This window comes from Colossoma macropomum, unplaced genomic scaffold, assembly GCF_904425465.1.
Source record: "Colossoma macropomum unplaced genomic scaffold, Colossoma_macropomum, whole genome shotgun sequence".
Taxonomy (NCBI): Eukaryota; Metazoa; Chordata; class Actinopteri; order Characiformes; family Serrasalmidae; genus Colossoma; species Colossoma macropomum.
The window spans coordinates 24093997-24114075 of record NW_023494789.1 but is presented as its reverse complement, the minus strand read 5'-3'; the positions used below and the strand labels follow the sequence as shown (position 1 = coordinate 24114075).

At 41.2% G+C, this 20079-nt stretch overlaps 1 protein-coding gene across 1 annotated transcript in view; it reads left to right on the top strand.

Moving 5' to 3' along the window:
• Positions 1 to 17257, top strand: part of plppr2b (phospholipid phosphatase related 2b) — a 42300-nt gene extending 25043 nt beyond the window's left edge. The window contains exons 4-8 of the mRNA XM_036570622.1: positions 11697 to 11817; positions 13395 to 13645; positions 14593 to 14769; positions 15141 to 15271; positions 17062 to 17257. Of these exons, the coding sequence (XP_036426515.1) occupies positions 11697 to 11817; positions 13395 to 13645; positions 14593 to 14769; positions 15141 to 15271; positions 17062 to 17170 (789 nt within the window). The 3' untranslated portion in view covers positions 17171 to 17257. The remainder of the gene's footprint in view (positions 1 to 11696; positions 11818 to 13394; positions 13646 to 14592; positions 14770 to 15140; positions 15272 to 17061) is intronic.
• Positions 17258 to 20079: the final 2822 nt, after the last annotated feature.

Below are 20079 nucleotides of genomic sequence, written 5' to 3'. Positions count from 1 at the left end.
CGATGGCAGCTTCAAGAAAAAATCCTCAAAAGTGTGGAGCTAAACTCAGAAAAAAGTTGTCAGTTGTGCTGTTTGTAAAGCCGACCTTAGCTGGCACGGGAGCACATTCTCCATGTGGGAGCACGGAGAGATGCTGACTTTCCTTCGTTTTACTAAAGAGCTGTGATTGTAAAATTTAGTTGCAGCAAAGTGTAGACAGACAGCAGAATGAACAGATCACGGACTGCAGTTTAAATTTAACATTTAAATTTAGATTTCTTTATTTGTTTGATTAAAGAAAAACTGATTTACTTTGTTATTTTATTGCTGCTACTTGGCACGTCCTTGGTTATAAATTTTGACAGATAAAAAATGCATTGAAGTTTTATTTTTTTATCTTTTGTGTTAGAAAAGTTCATTAAAGCAGTGAATTCTTGAATGTTATTCATCTTTATTGTCTTCATTGTTAGTTAGCAAATGTATAAAACAACCTCAAGCTAAATTTAAAAGCTAAAACGACATAAAAGTTAACTGGTAATGTAGTGATTCATAATCCAAATAATCGATTATTCATTTCAGTAATCAATAGATTATTCGACTATGAAATTAGTCGTTTGTTGCAGACCTAAATAATAATAGCAATAATAATAGCAATAATAATAGTAATCTTTATTTGTAAAGCACTTTTCATGTCAATGGCAGCTCAGAGTGCTTAACTGTCAGCTGATAAAGCTTAACAGTGACATATGAAACTATGAGTATTAATTTAGAATCATAAAAGACAAAAACACAGATCAGACTAAAGAGATAAACACTAAAGAGATGTAGAGTTTTAATGAAGCGCTGAGTTAAAGAGCTGCGTTTTCAGATGTTTATTAAAAGTGAGCTCCACAGTTTTGAAGCAGAATAACAGAAAGAGTCCCTCCACATTTTCTGTATTTTACAGAAGGTGTTTGTGGAAGGTCAGTATCTGCAGATCTAAGATCATAAACAGACAGACATTCAGGAGCTTTAAGGTCATTTAGAGCTTTAAAAACCAGCTGCAGAGCTTTAAAATCTCTCCTAAAAGATCCAAGCAGTCAGTGCAGTGTGTAAACGGGGTGATATGAGCTCTCTGTACTGGTGTTGTGAGGATCTGTGCTGCTGTGTTCTGTATGAGTTGTAGAGGATGGACTGTCTTCTCCAGTAAGAAGATCATTACAGTGATCAACTTTGCTGAACAAACAACAGGTTTCTCTGAGAGAGAAAAGGCTGAACTTTAGTGATATTTCTTACATGATAAAAAGCAACTTCAGTGACTTTGTTTACATGCATATAAAACAGAGCTCAGAGTCTAAGATCACACCCAGGTTTCTACTGCAGGTTTGGGATATCAAGCTAAAGAGCCGAGCTTCCTATAAAGCAGCTTTCTCTGAGTTTTAGTACTGAGAATCAGTATTTCAGTTTTTTCATGATTTAGTTGTAGAAAATTTTGTGAGAAATATCTGACACACAGCTAGTCTTGATCATCAGAAGGAATTGAAATGTATAACTGTGTGTCGTCAGCATAGCTATGAAAATTAATGTTATGTTTCCTAATGACATCAGCTAGAGGTAGCATTACAAAGAGAAAAGAAAAGGCCCTAAAACTGAATGCTGTGGGACTCCAAAAGAAATGTTTAATTTTGTTGATGAACGATTTCCTAATGAAACCATGAACTGTCTACCACCTAAATATGATATAAAGTATTCTAAAACTGTGCCCGAGAGGGCCGACCCAGAATTCAAGATGGTGGATTACAATCTTGTGATCACTACTATCAAAAGCTGCACTAAGATCGAATAAGACCAGTTTAGCATGTATGGATCGTTCCTAAAATCACTGCGTCGTCACATCCAGCTGTAAATATCAGTGTTATTGAACTTCCACCTGTGCTGTTTAACAGAGCTACAGTGGAGGGTCGCCAGTTTTAGCCTTCCTAAATCTTCCTTCAGCCCCAGCGCAGCCAACAGGAGAGCGGTTAGCAGGTCTAGTAGATCCTCCAGCCATTGTTTACAATGCGACTGGAAATCGCTTAACGCTACTATTTACGCTTCCAGATTTATTGAATGCAGTGAGAATGGTCTTTTAGTAAATAAAATATTCCGCATGGAGATAACAGTAATGCACTCACATGTGTGTCCTTTGTATTATCACTTTTAGCTGTAGTGTTAGCTCTTTTATTAGCTCCAGTATTAGCCTCTAATGTATCTCTAATGTACCTCTAGCATTAGCTATACTGTTAGAGCTAGTGTTAACTCTAGTGTTGGCACTAGTGTTAGCTTTAGTGTACCTCTAGAGTTAGCACTAGTGTTAGCTCTGGTGTACCTATTTTTTAACTCTGCTGTTAGCACTAGGTCCAGCGTTTAACCTAGTGTTAGTTGTAGTGTTCTTCTATTGGTAGCCACCTGTGTTAGCTCTAATGTTCTCTCTACTGTTAGCTCTAATGTTAGCTCTAATTTTAGCTCTAATGTTCTCTCTACTGTTAGCTCTAATGTTAGCTCTAGTTTTAGCTCTAATGTTCTCTCTACTGTTAGCTCTAATGTTAGCTCTAGTTTTAGCTCTAATGTTCTCTCTACTGTTAGCTCTAATGTTAGCTCTAGTTTTAGCTCTAATGTTCTCTCTGTTAGCGCTAATGTTCTCACTTTTCTTAGCTCTACTGTTAGCTCTAATGTTAATTCTAGTGTTAGCACTAATGTTCTCTCTAGTGTTAGCTCTGTTACCTCTAGTGTTGGTGCTAATGTTCTCTCTACTGTTAGCCCTAATGTTCTCTCTACTGTTAGCCCTAATGTTCTTTCTAGTGTTAGCTCTTATGTTAGCTCTAGTGTTAATGCTAATGTTCTTTGTAATGTTAGCTCTAGTATTAGCTTTAATGTTCTCTCTACTGTTAGCTCTAATGTTGTTTCTAGTGTTAGCTCTTATGTTAGCTCTAGTGTTAATGCTAATGTTCTTTGTGGTGTTAGCTCTAGTGTTAGCTCTAATGTTCTCTTTTTCACTATCTCTAGTGTACCTTTAGTGTTAGCTCTAGGTTTTGCTGTTGTGTTTACTTCCGGTGTTACTGGAAGCGTTTTGTTTTGTGTTAGTGTTAGTGCTTGCGTTAGTTGGTGTTGGTGTTAGTCTAGCATACAATAAAAGAGTGTAATTGCAATAAAACGCACAAAATATCATGATTAATTGCTTTAACCATTTAGCAGCCCTAATATATATCTTTGTGGGGACTCTAAAAACTCTCTGGTTACACTGTTTGTCCTTGATAACAATCTCATGTGTGTTGAATATCACTGTAGAGCTTATTTTTGGCAAATATCTGCTCTAATCTGAACCTTAGGAACCAACAGAAAGATTAATTGTGAAAGATTAATTGTGTTAATATTAAAATTCGCAATTTAAAAGAGTGCAACTTTCTAATCACAAGAGCTGCAATTTTAATTACAGCTACATTACTAAAAATGATGTCCTAGCAAGGTTTAAGTGGAGCAACCCCACCTAACAACACAGAGCTCTTGGACTGCCTGTAGATATATTAGACCAATCAGGAACAACCAAACACCTGTATGCTGTGACATCACAACCACAACTAACTGGCAGTCTGGCACAGTACATTAAGTGTTCATACCTGGGTTTAATGCCCCAAAAAAACTTAACTTTATAGGAAATAATTTATATGACAGTCACAATATAGGTCAGAAAAATCACAATATGAATTTTCCCCAAATTATTCAGCTCTAGGCTGTTAGTTTTTCCAAAAATAGTTGGATTTGTGGTGAAAGCAGCATGTTTTCTTGTGAGGAGCAGTTATACAGATTTTTCATGCTTTCTTATCATTATGAGGACATTTGGTCCTCACAAAGAGCTAAATACAGGAACAACAAGCCCACACAGTCTCCCGCTGTGAGCGGCGTCCTTCCACACGACCTCAAACCTGCTCCTTTTTCAGAACGCTGAGTTTCGTCCTGGTTTCCTTTCTGGACTACAATCTTTCAGCGCTGCAGTGACATGCCCAAACAACACACACGCAGAGTTGGCCCAGAGGCACCAGGGACGGAGGAACATGTGCCCACCGCGCCGTTACCATGGCATCCACGCGGGCACTAAGCCACACGTATTCCAACAGATTCTGCTCAAATCACTCCATCCCTTAAAGCCAGATTTACCCCGCTTACTCTGAGTGTAGCCGCTCAGCCGAGACGTGTTTAGTGTATGAAGTTTGCTTCTGCAGTTTTAGCACTGGAGCTCCAAGGCTAATGTAGCTAACAAGTAATGTAAAGAAATTAGCATTGCACGGTTATCTATAAACGTGGACAACGTTAGCAATGTCAGTCTGTAAATAGCAGCATTATCGAACTTTCACCTGCATTGTTTAACAGAGTGGAAGTGGAAGGTTGCCAGTTTTTACCTCGCTAAAAAAATCTTTCCTTAGCCTCAGCAGAGCCAACAGGAGAGCAGCTGGTGTGTCTGGTAGTGTAACACACAAAAGTTGAAAACCCTTGAACTTTGTATGACTCTGCGTAATCCGTGTATCATTCGTTCTTTTCCTATTAATTAGAGAATACAAAATTAAGAACATTCCTTCGTTATTCGTTTATGGCCTGGGTTCGATTCCCGGCCGGGTGACCAGGGTCATTTCTGTGTGGAGTTTGCATGTTCTCCCCGTGTCTGCGTGGGTTTCCTTTGGGTACTCCGGTTTCCTCCCACAGTCCTAAAACATGCAGTCAGGCCAATTGGACGTGCTAAATTGCCCCTAGGTGTGAGTGAGTGTGTGAATGTGTATGTCTGTCTGCCCTGCGATGGACTGGCGACCTGTCCAGGGTGTATCCTGCCTTCCGCCCAATGACAGCTGGGATAGGCTCCAGCACCCCACCGCGACCCAGAAGGATAAGCGGTTTAGCTGATGTGTGTGTGTTATTCGTTTATGTATCTAATGCCAAAACAATCTAACCATTAAAAAAAAAAAACAATTAACGCTTAAAATTTCAGGCTCATTACATACTAAAGTTTATTATTCAGTAACTACAGGTACTTCAATGCAAACCAGTTATGCTATTCTTAGATTATAGAAGTGTATAATAAAACTTTGGTCCCACCAGCAGAGCCTGGACACTTAAGGGGCTAATTTGTCCGAATTGTGGCTATATTGCTGTCATTGGTTTTGTAGAGACTGGGACCATATATATTTAGCACGACATTAGTAGTTATAAATTAACGTACATCTGTTTGGCCCTCCGTTTTTTTATTTTCTATTATTGATTTGAGCATTTTGGTTGTACTGGAAAGAGTTTCGGTTGTGCTAGGAGGGGTTTTGGTTGTTCTACACTCTCAGAAATAAAGGGACTACGCTGTCACTGGGGCAGTTCTCCTTTTGTCACTTGGGTGTTATCCTCAAGGGTACATTTCAGTACCTTTAGTCAGACAGCATAATTGTACCACAATCCATTGAAATTATATTTCCTAAGCTACACACACACCCACAAACCCTGTCTCAGCTCCAGGCTTTTTATTTTATTGTTCTGTTTTAAAACATTAGGTTATGAAAAGGTACAAATATGTACTTTTTATTTAAAGTTCACAATTGGGCCTTAAAACCACTGTTGTACATTTGAGGGAACATTTACACTGTTTGTACCCTGATGAACAAAAATGTACCTGCGCAGAATCTAACAGTGTAGGAGGGACTTTGGTTGTGCTGGGTGGGGTTTTGGTTGTACTAGGAGGGGTTTGGTTGTACTGGGAGGGGTTTTGGTTGTACTAGGAGGGGTTTGGTTGTACTGGGAGGGGTCTTGGTTGTACTAGGAGGGGTCTTGGTTGTACTAGGAGGAGTTTTGGTTGGACTGGGAAGGGTCTCTGTTGTACTGGGAGGGGTCTTGGTTGTACTAGAAGGGGTTTTGGTTGGACTGGGAGGGGTCTCTGTTTTTGGCTGTTGAATGGGTCTTGGAGAGACGGATGTGTTTATGATATAACGAGGCTGAAGTGCATCTCTGTTCACCTCCTGAAGTGCTCTGAGTGATCAGATTTGTTTCTGTTTTAAATGCATATTGGCTGCATTTACACTTTCATTCTTATGCGCTGAATATTACATAGCCCTCCACCATGAATAGATTTTAAGGCAAAAATCTTCTCAAAGCTATCATAAAACAGTGTCTCAGACATCAGGTATTGTATTCATAACCATTTCAACTTTCTATAAGGGAGCTTTTAGATGTGGATGTCCGGTTCCTATCACCACCACTGTGAACAGTTCAGACTCAGTAAGTTTCAGTTTTTATTTTGGCTGATTGACTATATTTGTAGTAGGGGGAGGGGGTGCTTAGTGAATTAGTTTTTTTAATTGAAGAATTGTGCCAGTTCTGTGAGTAAACACTGCTGTACTGTGAGCGTTAACACAATACGAGTCTCTGCAGAGATCTGCTCTACTTCTGTTCTCCTCTGAGCTGTTTAGGATTCAGCGCTGTGAGCTCAGCACACACAACTAAACTGGGTTACAGCATCTTCACCTTCACACAGACACTAACCCCTCATCACTAACCCCCCAACACAACACCCACTGCCCATCTCTCTCTCTCTCTCTCTCTCTCTCTCTCTCTCTCTCTCTGTCTCTCTGTATCTTTCTCTTGCTTCCCCCTCTCTTTTTTCTTCTTCCTCTCTCTCTTATTTATTCCTCTCTCTAACTCTCTCTGTATCTCTTTTTCTCCTATCTTGCTCTTTATCCATCTCTCTCTCTCTCTCTGTCTCTCTCTCTCTCTCTCTGTCTCTCTCTCTCTCTCTCTCTCTCTCTCTCTCCCTCTCTCTCTCTCTCTCTCTCTCTCTGTGTAGGAGTCTTGAACAAAAAATTGGAGCTTAATCTGGACTTACTGAGCCCTAATCAGTTTATTCACAGAGAGAGAGAGAGGGAGAGAGGGAGATGAGAGACAGAGAAGAGGAGAGAGAAAGAGGAGGGGAGAGAAGGGAAGAGAAAAGAGAAAGAGGAAAAGCGAGAGAGAGGAGAGAGAGAGAGTATAGAGGTTAAACAGATCCTCAGGGCTGAGGTGTTTAGAGAGAGGACCATGTGAATGTGTGTAGATTAGAGGATGTACAGTAATAATCTCAGTATTATGTCAGTCTCTGCCAATTATTACTTAAATCTAATTATCAGCAGCAGACAGGTGTTTAGGTTTGGATGATGTATCAAACTGATATTTGATGGTGTATTTAATGAAATAAAAGGAATAAAAGCTCCAGGTGCTGCTCTCGTCTGCACTGCTCTGGACCAGAGTGTCTGCTAAATGAGTAGAAACGTAAAGGTGGGTCTGTTTTATTAAATACTCATCTAAGTTTAGTTGCTCTCAGCATTGAATAGGCACTGCACGATCACAGAGTAGACAACATGAAATCAACACCAAAATAAATAAAGGCAAGTTCAGCATCAGAGCTCTGCATCGATTCAGCTCTGCAGCCCAACACCAAATCTCGAGCTCAGCCTCCTGCTGCGCTGGCAGCTTTTCTCCGACCCGTGTGCATATGCGTGCTTTGAGGCAGAGGGTGTTCAGGATCTCATTCTCTTTGTGCTCCACTTCGGCTCTTTTGATCAGACGGCGTTCCTGGCTGCAGCAGAAACCTTCTCCGCCTCCACACTGCAGAGATCAGCAGAACCACTCCATCAATTAAACATCAGCTACTCAGCTCAGAGCCATTATTCTCACTGTCAACATGCTCCACCTTCAACACCACTTGCTCTGCTAGGTGTCGGTTCCAGTCCCGGTCCTGACCCCCTTGGAGCTCTAATGCTGGGAGTGGACTGGACGCATTCAGCCCGATTTTTACACAACAAAGTTCCTGCGTCAGGACCAAATATGAGCGTCAGGAATGAAGAACGGGCCTTGCAGTGTAATAAAATCGAAGAACAGCGCTGTGGAACACACTTGATGAAAAATCTAGCATGTCGGAATTTTTTGTATTTTTTTCAGCCTAGTCTGACGTCTCCTATGACATGGGTTCTTGACCTTTTCCACCTCAGGGCCCACCTGTTTATCAGCATGGAGGCTCACAAGAAAACAAAACCCAACGTTTTTGGTTAAAAATGTCATTTTTAGGTCGACTCTTACAATATGTGATCTGTATCAGTGAACATGAAATATCAGCAGAATATTGGTGTGAGTGGACAATTGAAAGGTCAGGTGATTGTAGAGGCGAAGAGCAAAAAAATGACAGAGCTGCCTTTGTCCACTGTTATTGTGGGGCTTGTATTAATGTTGTTAACTGTCTGAAAATATTTAATATTTCTTTTTTTTTATTGTTTTATTTTTTCCCTAATTTTATGACAAAGTGCCATCACAGGCCCACTACAGACCACTGATCCCCCTCAGTATAGGTCCAAGGACCACCAAGGGGTGCTTCATGGCTCATTCATGGTCCTTAACCCAGTAGTTGAGAAACCCTGTCCTCAACATTAACCAAAAGGCCAGGGGTGTCAAACTCAACCACTAAAGGGGCCGTATTAAAAAATGTCCACTTGGTAGCTACATTGTGTAATGTTCTTGATATGTTGTTAAAACCCGCGGTCGTCATATTCCTGCTGTGTGCTGGCATTTTGTGTTTTATTGGCCACACGAGAGCGCACTGATGTATAAGAGGATGCCAAGCCATCTCAGGCGACATTCAAGGCTCTCGGCCGTCTGACATGACAACCTGTCCAGACCAGTCCAGCATTCTTTACTCCACTCTGCCCCATTTTGCTTCGTTTGTTAGATTTGTGAAACCTTTTCTAGATTTTGAACACTTGGGAAAAGTAGGGAGTGAGTGCCTTTTGTTTGGATTGTCCTATATCTCCTGTTGTCTGTAGAGAGTTGGGTTAGGTTGTTGTATTTTTGTTACTTTTCTTTTCTGGTTAGTTAATTTTGTCATCTTCAGTTGTGTTTGTTTGTTATTTTAGGCATATGCTTGATCCTGAAGCCTTCCTCCATCCAACTTAGCCTCTTGTCATAACAGTGACCATGAGCTGGCTTAGCTAAGTCTCTGGTGTTGTCTGTTATGGGCTGACCCTAGAGCCTTAAATTCTCTCTGAAGGACAGATAGCCCACACTGTCCTCTTCTGAAACCCAGGATTGACTCCACAATCGCATTTTTTCTTTACTTTTTCTTTTCATAACACTAAACCGCCAGCATCACACACAGCACTTCTGTAGCCATGACTGAAAGTTTCTTGACCCGCCTCCTTGATGACCTATGAACTTTTGGCAAGGATATGAACCATGATTGTAATCGTACCAGAGCCGGTTCAAGAGGAGCCTGGCCTCTTCCTATTTCCCTTGTTATTTAGAAAAACATTACTGCAAAACACCAGAGGGCACTGAATAGAGCTAAATGGCTAAAAACAAAAAGTTAAAATAGTTTCTAATCACTTATACAGAACTTGCCTTTAATTTTAGAAAGTAGAAAGATGTATTTCAGTAAAAGGGCAAAGAAAAATTACCTGTATGTTTCCTTTTTCAACATCAAACGGGTTTGGAGCTGTAGAATGCTAACATTGCTGCTAATTGCTAACATTGCTGCTGATTGAGTCCTAATTAGTAGGCATCACTACTACTGTGCGCTGATTGGTTATCATTGCTGCTACCGAGTGCTGTTCGGTTAGCATTACTACTGCTGTGTGCTAATTGGTTAGCATTACTGCTACTGAGTGCTGTGCGGTTAGCATTACTGCTACTCTGCGCTAATTGGTTAACATTACTGCGCTTGAGTGCTGATTGGTTAGTATTCCTGCTGCTGAGCACTGATTTGCTAGCAATACTGCTATTGAGTGCTGATTGGTTAGCATTACTGCTATTGAGTGCTTATTGGTTAGCATTACTGCTACTGTGCGCTGATTGGTTAGCATTACTGCTACTGAGTGCTGAATGGTTGGCATTACTGTCTGTGAGTGCTGATTGGTTGGTGAGTGGAGCAGTTCATTGTCCGTTTGCACTCACTGACATCATGAACATACATAAGCCACCATGTTGAACTTCTATAACTTGAGTTCAAAGCATTTAAAAATATAACAGCAGTAGGAACTCAGGAGCGCCTTCTAGCGTTTGGAGGACATTACAGAGTGGTTTGTGAAGCTAGAAACTATGGCTACTTCTGGGTCATGATTGCTTGACACTCTCCACAATAAAAGACCTTGTCTTCACTGTTTGCGGTTTTTGAAGAAACCAGAACCAGAGCCAGAAGCCCAGCTACTTCCTATTGCTGTCATGATTGATGTATATATATATATATATATATATATATATATATATATATATATATATTTTAATTCAATGTATTTATCCTCATTGAATGAAAGTGAATGGGGCAAAATGGCAAAAAAATGTAAACTGAACTGCCAACTTGTACAAGTTGATCTGAATGAGTAAAAAGTACAAAATGTAGGCAAAATTGCACATCTGAAAATAAGACTGAATGCAATAAATGCACAGAATTACTCACATGACTTACTTTTTATATTTGCACTTTAATCATTTTACATTGATGATGTACACCTTCAAATCACAGTGCATGAATACAATACATTTTGGCTTAAATCTACCTTCATATAAACTTTGCTTATTTAGCAATGCCAATGTAGATGCAGTTTTCCATTCTATGGCACCTTTAAATCCACTCTCTAGATCCACCCAATTAACAGAGTTAGCTAACTTAGCCACTCACTGAAAAAGAAGTACAATGTTTAAACAGCAGCACACAATTTATTCATAGGATTTTTCACTGTACAAGAAAACATTCCTAACGGACGTAGTTGACGTCGTGTGCGTATGTGTGTGCATTGGAGTGAAAGTTTGAGTGTTTGAGAGCAGCAGTGTGTGTTGCGTGCTGCGTGTGGTGTGTTTTAATGATTTAAAAGCAGAGAGCGTCGGGCAGAGAGAAAATGTGTCAAAGTTTTTTGTTTAATTATTCAGGTTTTTTCTCCACAGCTGCTCTCTCTCTGTCACATTCTCGAGCACCATCGTAAGTTCTTTATCCCAACACTGTCTCTCTCTGTTACTGAAAGATCATCTAATGTGGATACAGGGACTGCATTAGGGTACATACCCAACATACACACTTAAAAAGAGGGTTCTTTAGTAAAGATAGTGGTTCTATATAGAACCATAAGCCATGTGCATGCTTAAATGTGTTGGTGAAATGGTGAAATGGTTCTTCAGGTTGGTGGAGAATGTGCTGTATATGAAGAACCATTTAAGCATGCATATCCCTTGAGTGTTCATTGTTCTATATAGAACCATTTTCTTTACTAAAAAACCATTGAAGAACCATCTTTTTTTAAGAGTGTACAGTGGAGAACACTCAATGAAAGGTGAGCAGATTTCTGAAATGAAAACAGGTCACATTTCCAGTTCGCTGACTCTCTGATAAACAGCAGGGGGCGCTCTCACAATATTCAGAACTTATAGTTAATCACACTTTTGTTTTAATCTTTTTTTATTATAAGACAGCTGATTGTTGACCTTGATAGGTTAAGATTTCCTAACTGGAGATAAGATGCTAAATTAAGGTCAGATTTGCTCCTGTAATACGAATTTGTGAAAAATCTTATCTTGATCTGTCAGATCTTAACTTAAGACAAAAAATAGGATGTTTTGGTAATATGGTTCCACGGTTCCAGGGTTCCTCTTGGCTGTTATGTACTGACTGTGTTTTCGTCTGTTGTGTTCTGACCCTGCTGTTCGTCCCGCTGCTGTAGATCCTGATCGGAGAGTTGGCATTGTTTTTCTCAAAGCCTGAGGCCTTGCAGGAGAAAACCATTGTAACTGCGGATTGCTGCTACTTTAACCCTCTGCTGCGCCGCATTGTACGCTTTCTGGGTAAGAAAATTCTTTTAATAATTAATAATTACAGTAATTTATAAAGCATAGAAAAAGTATAGTATAGAAAAAGTATAGTACTGAGACTGTAGTTTAGTTCTAATAGAAGCCTGATGTTCTGCTCGTGCGGTGAGAACGCTGCCATTTGAACCCTGCTGCAATGAAAAAGCAAACCAAAAACTGACCTCCTCGGGGGAGGACCACTTCAAATTTTCTTCCCAATTTAGTCATATCCAAATCCGCCCACTAGTCAGGGCTCCCCCGTCACACAATACCACCAGCACTAGGAGGGCGAAGGCAAACACAGGCTTCCTCTGTATCCTGTGAAGCTCCACCGCATCTTTTCAAACTGCCACTAATACAACATCACTGGACAGCTGAACACGCTCAGAGAAGAGCACTAATCACCAGACACCTGCGCTGGCTAGCATTGCACTGAGTAATGGGGGAGATGGGGGTGGGCATCCTACCCACCCAGAGAGCAAGGACAACTATGTTCTTTTGTACTCCCGGCGACAGATGGCTGTGGTATCACCAGAGATTGAACTCGCAACCTCCTGACGATTAAGCCAGCGCTTAGATGGTTGCACCACTATAATATATAACAAACCAAATACAAAACAAACCAAAGACATCTAAACGGAACAACATACGATAAGCCGTTGTCTCTTTTCTATGGTGTGATGTAGCTTATTGAAGAAGAACCTAGGCAGATAAAACAAGACATGCATAAAACCCACAAGCTCAGTTAGACCAAAGTACATAATGATTCAGACAGTTTGTTGGATATTATCTCAGTTGTGGCCAAGTGTGCATCATAAAATCTGCCAAATCTTTTGGTCTGATGTCACATACATTGGTGTGAATGCTAAGAAGCAAACTAGAACTAAAATTCAACAATGTATCATTTTCTGCTTTGGTCTGGACCAAGAGAACCCAACTACAAACTTTAGTACTAGGAGCCAGGTCCATTCACATCTAAAGGTGTGTTCAGACAGTCCTTGTCACAAGTAAACTAATCAACTACACTCTTAAAAAAGATGGTTCTTCAAGGGTTCTTTAGTAATGACAATGGTTCCAAATAGAACCATGAACATTTAAAGAATCAGTTGCATGCAGAAAAGGTTCTTTGCATGGTGACATGGTCCTTCAGGTTGATGGAGAATGTGTTGCATATGGTTCTATATAGAACCTTTTGAAAATAGCATCAAAAAAGATTCTTCTACTGTTACAAGCTTGACATAATCACAATAGAAGAACACTTTTTCTTGCTACATAGAACGCTTTTCTAAAAGATTCTTTAAAGAACCAAACACAACATATTCTCCATCGGTCTGAAGAACAATTTCACCATGCAAAGACTCTTTTAAGCATGCAAATGGTTCTTTGAGTTTCCATGGTTCAATATAGAACCATTGTCTTTAGTTCTTTTGAAGAATCATCTTTTTTAAGATTGTAGTTCTATGTAAAAGCATGCAAACCCTGCGGCCCATAAAGCTGTACCCTGTGGTCCTGTGACTCCTGTTCTCAATCTTTCTTCATGGTTGTATAACCCCTCTCTCCTGTCATTCCTGCAGGGGTGTACTCCTTCGGTCTCTTCACCACCACCATCTTTGCCAACGCAGGGCAGGTGGTAACAGGGAACCAGGCACCCCATTTCCTGTCTGCATGTCGTCCGAACTATACGGCGCTGGGCTGCCACTCCCCATTGCAGTACATCTCAGAGCGGCGGGCGTGCACAGGAAACCCCTACATCATCGCCTCTGCCCGAAAATCCTTCCCATCCAAAGACGCTGCACTCAGCACCTACTGCGCCATCTATACAGTGGTGCGAAAACACGGCGAGATGAATATACACTATTACAGTTACTGAAACTATAATGGGGACGACAATCCAGAGAAAAGAGGGGTTACTAAAGTTGGGGGTAACTATTAGCAGGAAAGGGGCAGTTACCATGGGAGGTAATTGGAGTAACTACCAGGAGGAAAGAGTTACTACTATAGGGGTAACTATAAGAAGGAAAGGGGTTGACAGTCATTGGGTGAACTGCTAGTAGGAAAAGGAGTGCCTCTCATGGGGGAACTACTAGGAGAAACGGGTAACTATCTTGAGAGGTAACTATTAATGGGAGTAAATACCAGGAGGAAAAGGGGAGAACAACTTGGGAGGTTAAATACCAAGAGGATAGGGGATAATTGTCATGGAGGGTAACAAAAAGAGTAAATACCATGGGGGTAACAGTCAGGAAGAAAGGGGTAAATACCATAGGGGTAACTATTAGGAGGAAAGGCATAACTACCCTGGGATGGTACATGTCACAAGGAAATTGGGTAGCTACCATAGGGGTAACTACCATGGGGGTAGCTTTCAGGATAAAGCGAGGTAACTACCGTGAGGGCTAACTATCAAGAAGAAAGAGGGTACTACCATGGTTGTAACTATCAAAAGGAAAGGGGGGTAACTACCATGGGGGTAACTGTCAGGAGGAAAGGGGTTAACCACTATGGGGGGTAATTATCATGATAAATATAACAAGAGAAAAGGGGGTAAATATCAAGAGGACAGGGGGTACCACCATGGAGGATAACTATCAGGAGGAAAGAGAGTCTCTAGCGTGGAAGGTAACTGTTATGAGGGGTCACTCTTAGGAGAAAGGGTCAACTATCATGGGGTAACTATCAGCAGGAAATCAGGCAACTATAACTTGTCATTATTGTGAGGGAGGTTTATGTTGCTTAAACATCAAACCCTTTGTGTCTGTGCATTTCCTGAAGATGTACGTCACTTTAGCGTGGAGGACTAAAGGCACACGCCTCATGAAGCCCACCCTGTGCCTCACTCTGCTCTCATTGGCTTTGCTGGTGGGTGTGGTCCGTGTAGCGGAGTATCGAAACCATTGGTCTGATGTGCTGGCCGGTTACGCTACAGGGGGCGCTATTGCTGCCTTTCTGGTAAGGAAACACAGTTAATCAGATTATTTTGGATTCCTCAAAGAGTTCCCCCCTTTGCCTTGATGCAGCTTTGCACACTCTGGGAATTCTGTCAAACAGCCTCATGAGCAGCCACCTGGGACCTTTCCAGCAGACACATATGCTCACATTGTGTTGGCTCAGAAAAAAATACTTGTTATTTCTGTTTTGGGAATGAATCACACTTAGGCCTCACCTTCACTGTTCATATTTGTCTGAAAACAGATCTCCAGCGTGTAAGCATAAACTTTAGGATATATTTAATATCTTATAAGATTACAATATTTAGTTAAGAGGGTCCAGTCTTTTGACCTGTTGTGTAACTCGACTCTGTGTTCTCTGTCTTCCTGCAGGTAACTTGTGTTATTAATAACTTCCAGCAGACTCAGCCCCCAATGCCACTGCCCATTCGACCCCCCCGGCCTGAACCCTCCCTCAGCATGCCCATGGTGGCCATGCCCAGTGTGGAGAGTCCACTAGAAAAGTTAAGTGGCCCTCAGGTAAGGGGTGGGCGTAGAGGGTAACAGTTCAGCAGGGTTGTTGTGGAGGCCAGTAGAGGGCAGTGGTGCAGCAGGGGCAGATGTGGAGGGCAGTAAAGGATAGTAGAGGATGACACAAATATGTTTACAGTTGGCTGTCTGTTTGCAACCGAAGCTATTAGATAGCTAAGCCAAATTATTTACTTAATAAACTTCATTATTAACTATTATAAAATTTTAATCATGATAACAAAACACTACCCTCACAAACGAAGGGATAGACCCTGAAATTAACTTGGAATGATTCAGATGTAACACACTATCTTAAGCAATGTTTACCATTCAGCTAAATGTTATGCTAGCTATCTAGCTACCTCATATTCTGCTAGCACAACTAGCTACATAAGTGTTGTTTTAGCATTGCAAGTGATATGCTAACACAACACACAAGTGGGGAAAATCTGAAAGCCACATCAAGCCATGAACTGCTGCTTTTTTCAGGGCCCTAAGATGATTGCATCTTGCAGAGAAAGTTTTGAGGGGGACAGAGGGCAGTGGGTGGTAGTAGATGGCAGTAGTGGACGGCAGTAGAGGGTAGTAAATAGTGATGAGGGCAGTAGATGGCAGTAGGGCGATAGAAAACAGTAGAGGGTAATAGATGACAGCTGAAGGCAGTAAAAAGCAGTAAAGGGTGATGAGGGCAGTAGGGCAATAGACGGTAGTAGATGGCAGCGGAGGGCTGTTATTGCAGCTGAGGCTAGTAAAGTGTAGTAGAAGGCAGGGAAGGCAGTAGAGGGCAGTAAAGGGTGATGAGGGCAGTAGATGGCAGCAGAGGGCAGTTATGGCAGCAGAGGCTAGTTAAGTGTAGTAGATGGCAGCAGATATCAATGAATGGTAGCAGATGGCAATGGAAGGCAGTTATGGCAGCAAAGGCTAGTAAAAGGAAGTAAATGGCAGTAGATGGTAGTAAATAGTGATGAGGGCAGTAGATGGCAGTAGGGTGACAGAGAGCAGTAGAGGGTAGTAGATGGCAGCGGAAGGCAGTTATGGCAGCAGAGGCTAGTAAAGTGTAGTTGGCAGCGAAAGAGAGTTAAAGGCAGTAATTGGTGATGAGGCAGCAGATGGCAGTGGAGGGTAGTAGATGGCAGCAGAGGCCAGTAAAGGGCAGTAGAGAACAGTAAATGGTAGTAGATGGCAGCAGAAGGCAGCAGGGGGCAGAAAAGGTTAATGAAGGTAGTAAATGGTAGTAGATGGCAGTAAGGCAATACAGGGTGGTAGATGGCAGTGGAAGGCAGTCATGGCAGCAGAGGCTAGTAAAGGGCAGTAGATGGCAGTGGAAGGCAGTAGATGGCAGTAAAGGGTGATAAGGGGGCAGATATGCTAATGGATAGTACATGGCAGTAGAAGGTAGTAAAGGGCAGTAAATGGTTATGAGGGCAGTAGATGGCAGTAAGACAATAAAGGGCAGTAGAGGGTAGTAGATTGCAGCAGAAGGTAGTATATGGCAGTAAAGGGTGATAAGGGTGGCAGATGGCAGTGGAGGGCAGTAGATGGCAGCAGAGGCTAGTAAAGGGTAGAAGATGGCATTGGAAGGCAATAGAGGGCAGTAAATGGTGATGCAGGCAGTAGATGGCATTAGAAAAAGTGAAAGGGGGATCTATGGCGTGAGAAGGTGGGGTACAAGCAGGTGTAGAGATGTTGAGGGCAGTTTAGGGTATGAGACACTAATTAACAATGAATTAATAATAATCATCATTATTAATAATAATAAATCTCCCTTCCTCTCTCTCTGTAGGTTCCAGTCTCTCTCTACGCAGGGGTCACATGACCATCAGCCCTTCCTAGCCCCCGCCCCTCCCGATGTCCTGATCCACTCACGTCGAACCATTTCCAGCGCAGTCTAGACCAGCCCTCCGAATACCCCGCCCGCTCCTGCCCTGAGTACCGCCCCCTCAGAGGTTACTCCACACAGGTCTAGATATGCACTCTCACTGCTGCCCCCTACTGGACTGAACAGCAATGACAGCAATATTATTAACTGTCATTTTTCCACCAGCTGACGATTTTATTGCGGTTTTGTTTGTGTCTCATTTATTCCCTCATGTTTGCTCCTCCTCATCTTTTGGATCAGTGTTTAGACCTTTTACTGCCACTCCGTCCTCAACGTCTTCTCAAACTGAGCTGTGAAAAAGCCTCAAGTGTAGCAGGGCTGATAAAGGACAGTAAAGCTGGAAGAAAACTAAAAATTAAAAATGAAACAAGCTTTTCATAAAATTGCTTACAAACAAAAGTGAAAATGATCAAAATCAATGTATGTGGAGATAAAATGTGTAATATTGTTAAAGTATTGTAATTCTTTCTAGTAAACAAGCATGATAAGAACAAAGAGGCCACAGATAGTTGGCTTTTCTTTAATAATACAGTTACAAGTCCAGCTGCTACACAATTAATGCCAAAACTAAAATACATAAAACGAGATATAGGTATATTTTTACAAAAAAAAGGAAAACTACCTGAAACTGCAGTGAATTTTAAAGGGAAATGAAAATAAATAGTACCTGTCATAGCGATAGAGTGTGTCATTACTGGGTGAATGAATTTACTGTGAAATCAGCTTTTAACACTCACTCACTCAGGAGCAGCAAAACACTCAAAATCAGCTATTTTTCTTCAACAGTTGTCTCTGTAGGATGCTTATTATACTTAAATCTATGGAAAGGAGAGCTGATATAGGTTCAATTAGGCATGTTTTTAGTTATAAGACATTTTATGTACTGATAGAAGTAAGTTGGATTAAGCTCAGAACAGGCAAAACCAGATTTTATATAAAGAATCATATCACTGTTGTCAGAACAAAACCTTCTATCTCTGTATTTGCAATTTTTTAGTTTTTGACATAATTTGCCTGTTGCTCTGAATGTTGTGTGTAAATTTCATGATGAATGGACCAAAAGGAATGGCTTAAAATTGCTTAGTAAAAAGTCTGGTTCCATTGACTTACAATAAAAGTAAAGTAAGTTTTTCCTTCTCCTATGAAGTTACCAATCTGGAGATACAAGGTTTTGCTCTGAAGCAGCAAAATAAGCTTTATATAGAGAGGAGTTATCAACTGCTATAACAATGTAATATTTTAAGGCTAAAATAGATAAACAAATAAAGAATAAAGTAAATATAAAAGCATAACAATATTTATAGGATGTAGCAAGTGTTTCATATCTGATCTTGTCCATTCTTTCTCAGATAACAATCTTTATTTAAGTAACATTTCAGCAGCTTAGGCATCAAAATGCCCAAGATGCCCTGGGTCAAAGTTAAAGGAATAATTCGGCATTTTTCAGCTTACTTTTTGTCTGCTGTATCTCTGCCATACGGTCAGATTTGCTGGAGTATTTAAACTCTGTCCTCTCACCGTCCACTCTTAGACACTCCTACCTTGTTGGTTCACCTTGTAGATGTAAAGTCAGAGACGATACCTCATCTGCTGCTGCACAGTTTGTGTTGGTCATTCTCTAGTCCTTCATTAGTGGTCACAGGACGCTGCCCACAGGACGCTGTTGGCTGGATGTTTTTGGTTCTCAGTCCAGCAGCAACACTGAGGTGTTTAAAAACTCCAGCAGCACTGCTGTGTCTGATCCACTCACACCAGTGCAACACTCGATAACACACCACCACCATGTTAGTGTCACTGCAGTGCTGAGAATGACCCATCGCCCAAAAAAACCCTGCTCTGTGGGGTGTCCTTTAAGGGGTCCTGACCATTGAAGAACAGGGTAACAAAGTGTGCAGAGAAACACTTGGACTGCAGTCTGTAACTGTAGAGCTACAAATTTCTCCTATATGGTCAGAGGAGCTGATAAAATGGACAGTGAATGTAGAAACAAAGAGGCGGAGGCTACAGATACAGCAGATAGAGATTAGTTTGAGAAATGCTGGACTGTCCCTTTAACAGACTTTGGGTGCTCATTCTGGCCACACGGTGGCGCCAGTGGCAAACAGCACTGCACAGCTCTAATGTTGACCTGGCTTTGACACTATTTTCCCCTACAGTCTCCTCGCTATTGCTGTGCTTTCTTTTTCTTATTCAACCACAGAAATCATTCAGGAAGGTCATGTTACTGTCTGAGGGTTCAGCACTGAAGGCCCATCATGTTTCTTCATGTTCCAGCTTTGTACAGTTCTGTAAATAGCTCTTTTCAAACTGAATTGCTTTTTTATCAATAAATTTGGAGGTGAATGCCGAATTTCTGTCACTTCTTAAGGTTAAAGGTTTTGTGAATAAGATCTTTTCATTAATGGAGCAGTTCGCTGAAAATGACCCCAAACGTAGCCCATCAGCCAAACGTTCAGTGAAGATGGCCTCTTTAGTTTCAGGACTGGAACTAACTTCAGACTCCAAATACGTCTACATTTTGGGGTAGCTGGTAAACTACCATCATCATCACTGAATTATGACGCATAACATATTGGAGCATTTAGGCTCAGGAAAAGACCTCGGTGACGTGTTGCTTGTAGTTCTCTATTGGCATCTGAGGCACTACGCCAGTTTTCTCGATGGGGAAAATTAAATAGCATTTCCAAGAATTGGTGCTATTGCAGTCTGTGGTTACCCAGCAAGTTCCAAACACAATACAATTTGTCCTACGTATGTTTATATCTCAAATACATACATCTCACACATTGAGGCCAGACAGTCTCACACCAAACCTTTCACATCTCACGTTTCCCATTAAAACTGTCATTACGAAAGTGTATTAGCGTATCATGAGGGACATCTTATGATCATATGCTACTGCTACACTGTGGTGTTTGACCT